This window comes from Gavialis gangeticus, unplaced genomic scaffold, assembly GCF_001723915.1.
Source record: "Gavialis gangeticus isolate Ggan-Ray unplaced genomic scaffold, GavGan_comp1, whole genome shotgun sequence".
Classification (NCBI taxonomy): Eukaryota; Metazoa; Chordata; order Crocodylia; family Gavialidae; genus Gavialis; species Gavialis gangeticus.
In genome coordinates, this window is record NW_017729025.1 from 80,497,929 (window position 1) to 80,505,317 (window position 7,389).

The 7,389-nt window shown below is 48.3% G+C and overlaps 1 protein-coding gene across 2 annotated transcripts in view; it reads right to left on the reverse strand.

The window, feature by feature from the left end:
* CUNH15orf52 (chromosome unknown C15orf52 homolog) overlaps positions 1-7,389 on the reverse strand; it is a 131,604-nt gene that overhangs the window by 33,295 nt on the left and 90,920 nt on the right. For both annotated transcript variants that reach the window (XM_019518999.1, XM_019518998.1), the window contains 2 exons: positions 4,425-4,499; positions 384-568 (listed from right to left, as the gene is read on the reverse strand). In XM_019518999.1, coding sequence (XP_019374544.1) covers positions 384-568; positions 4,425-4,499 — 260 coding nt within the window. The remainder of the gene's footprint in view (positions 1-383; positions 569-4,424; positions 4,500-7,389) is intronic.

Genomic DNA, 7,389 nt, shown 5'->3' on the forward strand with positions numbered 1-7,389 from the left:
GGTTGGCTTTTTTTAGAAATGAAAAGGAGGTAAGGGATTGGAGAGAAACATTTGAAATATCAAAACAGATTTGCCACACTGTCCCTTTCAGAATAGCTTCAGCCCTCTCCTGCCCAGTCCATGGATGTGACATTGAAAAGCCAAGTGGGATTAATGGGAGGTCATCCTCTCTTTAGTGACAGAGAGAGTGGGCTACTGGCTACCTCCCTGTACTGCTCTCTGGCCCCCTGTAGAATCCATAGAGTACAACCTCAAGGTTTTGATATGCCACTTCTTGCCAGGTCACAGTGCCCCATCAGGATATAAGTCCCACTGCCAGAACCTGGCATTGTCCATATATGGCCTGTAGCATGTAAAGGACCACAGGGATTTGGAAGACCTACATGTGCTCTGACTTTTCTACATCCCACGCCCGTCGCCATTCACCCTTTGCATTCTTGTGGCGTGCTAGTCGTTCCAGGTCAATCTGATCCCGCTCTTTCTTCCACCGTACATATTCTGAGCGCTCCCGTCCAGTCATGGTGAAACCCACATCCCCTGGATTCTTCTGCAAAGACTTCCCTCCTTCCTAGTAGGAGCAAAAGAGCAGTTCATTAAGACAGTACCACCTTCCAGGAACACTCTAATAAGTAAAGTATTAAGTACATATCAAGTGGAAATAATATCTGTAATGAAATGGGTCTTCCACTATAAAGTGATAAGCACCCTAGTGGGGCTCCATAGATAATAGTAAATGCACTTCATCCAGAGTCCTCCACACTTTACAAAGGTTCATATAATTTCTATGAGTTAACACAGAGAAACCAAGTCGCAGAGAGGTGGGAAAAAGTCACAAAGCAAGCCTGTAGCCAATCTAAGAGAAGCAACCAGTCCTCCTGACTTCCAGTTCAGAGTCCTCTTCACTAGAGCACGCACCCAGGAAAATCTTGTCATAAGTCATACTAACTTATTTCTAAAAGGCAGCTGCCACAAAACTGTAACCCTGAGAACACTAAGAATCCTCACATTTGCCACCCTGGATACACCTCTATTGCACTGGTGAGAGGTATTTCCATAACTTTGCCCCCGCTACCTGCCACAGTAAACCAGCTCCTTTGGTTCCTGGGTGGCTTTGGGGATGATCTACCCTGTAGGATAAAAGCAAAATTGCTATTTGAACCAGGTTGCAGTTGCTCGTAAGCATGGCTTTTCAATTGAGCTGCTAGGTGCCTGATTTGTAAACATTTAAAAAACATGTTACTGATGTTACTGTGACTCTGTGCGCCAGTGGCCAAGGTTACCTGTTTCCCATGCTCTATGTATCCAATTTGTGCATTCAGTCACAGTAATTGCAGGTATAAAGTAGGCAGTGTTCATTTACACATTGCGTCCCTGCATCTACCTGCTTAAATGTTACTATTTTTCCTGGAAAATGCACTTAGCCAAAGCCTATCCAGTGCTGCCTATTGTAGACAGCCAGTTCCAGGAGTGCATGTGACAGAGGCCTTCAGTGCTTTTTTACTGTAGACAGTCATTTCTGTGTTACCAGATCCTTACATGAGCTACCAAAGGACCAAGGAGTAAAAGCCCCATAATAGCCTTGAATTCTTTGCTAGTGATAATCCTTTCCCCCAACCCTTTCACTCTCCAACACGGGTGAGTAGGAAGCAATCATTTTGCAGCCAGCCTCCAGCTCAGTGTGCTATATAATCAGCATAAAATACACAAATCAGAAACATATCCTCTGAGTGAGGGACTGTTCACTTCCATTGCTTGAGTCCTCTTGAGTTATTGCTCTATCTCATGATGTAGCAGCTGGATGCTGTTGTTATTCAAGACTTTCGAATCTGAACAAAAAGCCAGTTCAGAACAAAGTCAACAGTGCTGGAGGAGGATGGATGTAATACAATGACAGTTTAATGGACCCCACTAGAGGTGGGAGCCAACTGGCCAAGGCCTGTTATTAAGTAGAGTTGTATAATAAATAGTTTAGCACAGAACAAGTCCTGGGATGTTAATTATTGACAGATAAATCACTAGTCCACATTTCTTTGCTTCAAAGCCAGCCACCTCCACCCTTTCCCCCAAACAGGAATTAATTTCCTTGGCGTTTCATTGAAGATCAAAATAGACTGGAGGAAAATGAGTGACTGAAAAGCCTGTTTCCAAGGAGACCCACCTGTGTAGGTTGGGAGAGGTGGAGGGAGCAATTGCTCTTTAGTTCTTTAGCAAAGGGAGTCCAGGGACCTGAGAAACCTGTCAGTGCGGGGGAGGGTAAGAAAGAGGCCCCGACCTCAGTTCGTAAGCACAGGAAAACTAAGTCATGGTGTCACAAAGCCTGCTATTCTGAGAAGAGCAAAGGTGGGTTTAAACCCTCCCTGCAACTTCCAGGTCCTCCTCTCGCTGTCCCACATGCATCACAAGGGATGGGACAAGCTTTGTGAACAAGTTTAGCCCTTGGGAAAGCATGACAGGGTGTAACAGTGACAGCATGATCTGTGCTATATACAGACAGACCCTTTGCAAGCTCACCCATCAGCTACAGTGCTGCAAAAGCACCGCAAATCCGACTAGTGACACCAGCACTGCTCGAGAGGATACTGACTGTCCTCCCATGTGAGAACAGAGTGGAGACTGCAATGCATTTGTGACAAGCACACAGGAAGATCAGGCACGATCTAAAAAAGTAACTTCCACTGAACACCTAAGACAAGAGTTGACCCCAGGTGTCTAGAGGTGAGAGGCCAGGATGTTGGTCCTTTGTGCCCAGGCCCCTGTCATAGCTGCTAGTCAACCAAGCCAGTCAGGACGACGGAAGCCTTGAAGCCATCCGATAGCGTGCACCTTGCTGAATGACTGTGCTGTTTGTCAGGTAAATAAAGATATAAATCTGCTGCCTACCAATTGCAGGCTGAAGGAGTTGTTTACCAAGGAGCTGGGGCTCAGCTCAGCTTGGGTACAGCTGCGTTTCCTGGACCACAAGGGAGACCAGCCAGGCAGTCCCGTGCTGCTTTGCTGAATGCAGCTGAATGTAATGCTCAGAAGCTCATCTGTGTTCTCCTAATGAATGGTACTAGGGCATGGGCTTTTCAATTTATGCTCCATTAATTAAGAGTACCTGCCAACTCAGGGGAGCCAGTGTTTCCTCCCGGGGCTTGTATTAAACAGTCAGCAGGAAGCCACGAACTTTAATTTACTGCAGCCCTCCCCATCTCCTACTCTGGCTAACACTATGGACTGTGGCTAATGTAGCTGGAACCTTTCAACCCATAAACAAATTATCGCAAAAGGAAAAATAGCCAATGCAAAGGCAATCACTGTGGCTGGGCAAAATTCCTGGCAGTACCTCTGGTGTGTTAAGAGATCTGGGCTTAGACAGCAACCTCCCTGCTTTTAATTCCCTGGCTCTAGAAAAACATGACATTCAGGTATAGGCCAGCTGTTCTGACAGCACCCTCTGCTGGCTCCTCTGCTCAATATCACTTAAAATGGAATTCCAGGAGGGGGGCCGGATTTCCATTTCTGCCACTTAGACATAGGGTGCATGCCTGCGAATGTCCTCCTAAAGACAAGACAAGTTGAAAGGCAGAGAATCAACAGTACCACCAAATAAAACGGTGTCTAAACGACTTTACAATCCACCAGAAGGACAATTAAAAAGTGCCTGTTTATTTCCAGGTATGGTTTGCTCTAGAGAAATCTGAGTTCATGAAGCTGAAGTCAAATTGGTGCAAGTGTAGTCTGAGGGATCACTAAAAACAAGAAAACCTGCACCCACAGTTCTTTATAGAAATCCAGTGCACAGCAATCTCTACTACCACTGCCATCTTAGGGCCACTTCCTTCAGGATCTATTGATCAAGCTAGGCATTTACACATTGCTCATCATCATCAAACATCTGGGCACAGCAGAAGGAAGGGGAGACAGAAAGTTCCTTGGGCAACACTTCTTAGTAGGCCAATAATTACTCCACCAACACTAATTCATCCCAGGTAGTTTATAAGACATATCCATTCTTTTCTAGTTTGCATTTTCTTCACAACCATGCTATTTAGAACCAGATGGGACAGAGCACTGGATAATACAGCTGAAGGTACAATGCCACATTGGGAGGGGAATGGATGACATGATTCAGTAAGACTTTTACATCTCTGAGCTCTATAGTTTTATTGACAAACTTGTCCTTTTCTTTACTGGAATAGGTTTGTTCCACAGTCTGGGATAGCTGATGGATGAGACAGTCAGGGAATGGACTTCACAAGTGCAACAGGCACAAGGGTCACTGCAGAAATAAGACAGGCACTACTAGCACCACTCTGAGAGCTGACTCCTAGAGGTGCTGAGTGCCTAAAACTCTGATTACAGCAGTTTTGGCTATTCAGTCCCTCTGATAAGGGACACAACCCCACCCTTATCTGCATCACAGGATGTGGGGCCCCTCTCACCTTTCTGCTGTGCTCATTCTCAGGGCATCTGTCTGTCTCTGATCTCCTCCTTTCCACTGGTCTCTTTTCATCCACCTGAAGGAAAAAATAAAGCCATGCATTCCCAACTGAGCAGGGACTCCACCATGAAGAATCAGTCCCAGGCTGCCTTGGCAGTTCAAAATCAGAAGAGATTGCCCAAGAGGCACAAAAGATAAAGAGAAAGGAAAAACTGGCTACTGGGGCACTGAGTCAAACTGGTAGGGAAAAGGAGGTGGGAAAGCAGAGAGACACCAGGACACAATAAGGAAAGCAGCCAAAGGAACAAATCCCTCCCCCTCACCATGTCAAGGGGTGAACTCCTGTGTAGAGAAAGCTTAGGCATCAAGGTGCTGTGTAAAACGCCACTGTAACTGAGTCAAGGAACCAGGTGCACCTTTGGCAGTTGCAGACTACTATAATTAAAAGGACAAAATGAGATCCCGTCTACATCACTTAACTGTGTTGTGAACAAATCCCCAGAACTTGCTATAGTGCCCTTAGAATCATAGACAAGTAGGCCTGGAAGAAATCTCGGGAGGTCACCACTAGCCCAACCCTTGCTCAAATCAGGATTATCCCTGTCTAAACTATCCCAGCCATGTGTTTGTCTAACCTATTCTTAAAACTGCACAAACAACCCTTTCACACAAGTATAAAGCACAGTGCCCAAAACGTCAAGAACACTGTAAGTTGCTGCAGGTAAAGTAGGAGTCAAAGGCACTGTCAATGTCCTCCCATCCATGTCGCCATCACCAGATTCAGCATGCCAGGCAATTTCATTTGGCTCATGGGCACCCACCAATTAACTGTACACCATCCAGCCCGCATGCCTCACTCACACCCTCCTGTGCGGGAGGGCTCTTGTCAGCCAGCATGCACTGCTTCTGAGCAGGGCCACTGCTTCCACTGCTGCAGCCACCTGGGGACCTGCTTGGCTTCCCCAGCCTCCAGTGACTCCCTTTGATGTCTCTTCTGCAGCGATCACTGTGGGCAGCAGGTAGGGAAGCTGCAGCTGGGTGGAAGTGCGGAGTGTGGGGCTGGCAGGAGCATGGAGCTGGCGGGAGCCTGGGGCCCATGCCCCGTAGGGTGGTAGGAGTGCAGAGGTCAGATGGGCAGGGTGTGGGTGGAGTTAGTGGGGTGTGAGGGAGGGTGGCAGGTTTGGGGATCCCCCACATGCCCCTCGCATGGCACATAGCCACCCACTACCAGCGGATCCCCACTCCCTGCTTCCTGAGAGGCTACTCTAGTCATCCCGGCTCTGTGGGAAAGACTGCTCTTTTGTAGCCACCCCTAAAACATATGCCACCAAAAAGCATGGTGAGCAATGATCTGCAGTGGCTAATTCAGCAGCAAGGGTAAGCAGTGCAGGGACCAAAGAACATCCCTCTGCATAGAGCAGGGTTGTCTGGAATGGCAACAGATGTTTGTCTGGCTTCTGGTAAAAGGTGAGAAAGATCTGACAGCTAGGAAGCATGTGAAACAAATTAGACCATTGCAGGTTGGATCCAACCTCTTTGCAGGCCTGATGCGGCCCATGGGCCATAGGTTGCCAACCCCTGGTTTTGCCAACACGAGTTACTGGGCTCAATACAGGGGGAAATAAAGGAAATGCCGGGACTTTGAAATATGCAGGAGATCAGGCTAGAGATGATCTTATAGTCTTTAAATGATCTGAAATGAAGAAGCCCTGTGCATTTGAGGTCGCAGTGACCTAACCCCATGGCAGCAGCAGGAGTATACAGCTCTCACCTTCCAAAGCAGCAGGGATTGGAAAAACTAGCTACCTTCTTGCTTAAACTTCTTTCAGTGCTGCTGTCAAACCAAACAAGAAAGGAGGGCAGGGAGGAGACTTTGCTTGTCAGAAGCTCTTCTCCTCCCTGCCCTGGTCCACCTCAAAACCTAATATTATCACTAGAATGTTTGGGAGAGGCCTAAAGCTTGTCTACACAGGGGACTCATTCCAGGATTAGGTGGGGTTTAAAGCACAAGAGCTATTTCAATATGGGAGTGGTCATAGGGGCAGTTACACTTCCTTGGGTAGATGAGACCTGAGCCCCTCTGGCTAAGGAAGCGAAGGTTTCTCCATCTGTTTCTCTCCTTTATTATGGCACCTCTGCTTCCTCACTGGGAGCTGCCTGGTGGAAGATGTGCCTCTCTTCTGCATCCCTTAACTCAGCAGTATCAAACTCATCCTGGGCCCCAGGTCAGATTTGGACTACAGGAGATATATACAGGCAACACGGAGCTAGGGGTATGCATCAGTGCAGAACTCTGGCTGGGCACCGGCACAGAGTGCAGGGCCTGTGGTTGTGCAGAGCCACATTTGGGCAGCAGCACAGAGCTGGAGCCAGGGGCATGCAGCAGCATGGACATGGACATGACCATGTATGGCAGCCCCCTAGCTTTGTACAGCTGCCTGAATGCGGCTCTGTGCAGCCACATACCCATGGCTCTGTGCCACTGTCCAGCCAGAACTCTGCGCCACCTCACAAACGTAGTTCCAGGCACTTGCATGCCCCTGGCTCCATGTTGTTGCCCAGCAGCTAGGGTGAGATTAACACATAGGCAAACTAGGCACATGCTTAGGGTCCTGAGCTGCAGCAGGGGCCATCCTTCCTTCTGCAGCAGCAGTGCAAATGGCCCTGTCTGCTTCCCTTCCTCTCCCCTCTGCTGGCCTTGCTGCCACTGTGGCTACTTCCTAGCAGTGACTCTGAGCCCCACTCCCCATGGGAGGCAGCACTGGGGTGGAAAGAGAGTTCTCAACTGGCCCACGGCCCACAAGTTTGTTTGCCTAGGGCCCACTAAAGGGTTAACCTAGCCCTACCAGCAGCATGAAGCTCTGGGTGGTCTGCAGTATCAGCAGCATAGAGCCAAGGGTGTGCACCCCACAGTATTTAAAGAGCTGGTAGGCATCATAGCCCAGCCACTGGCAAAAATATTTGAG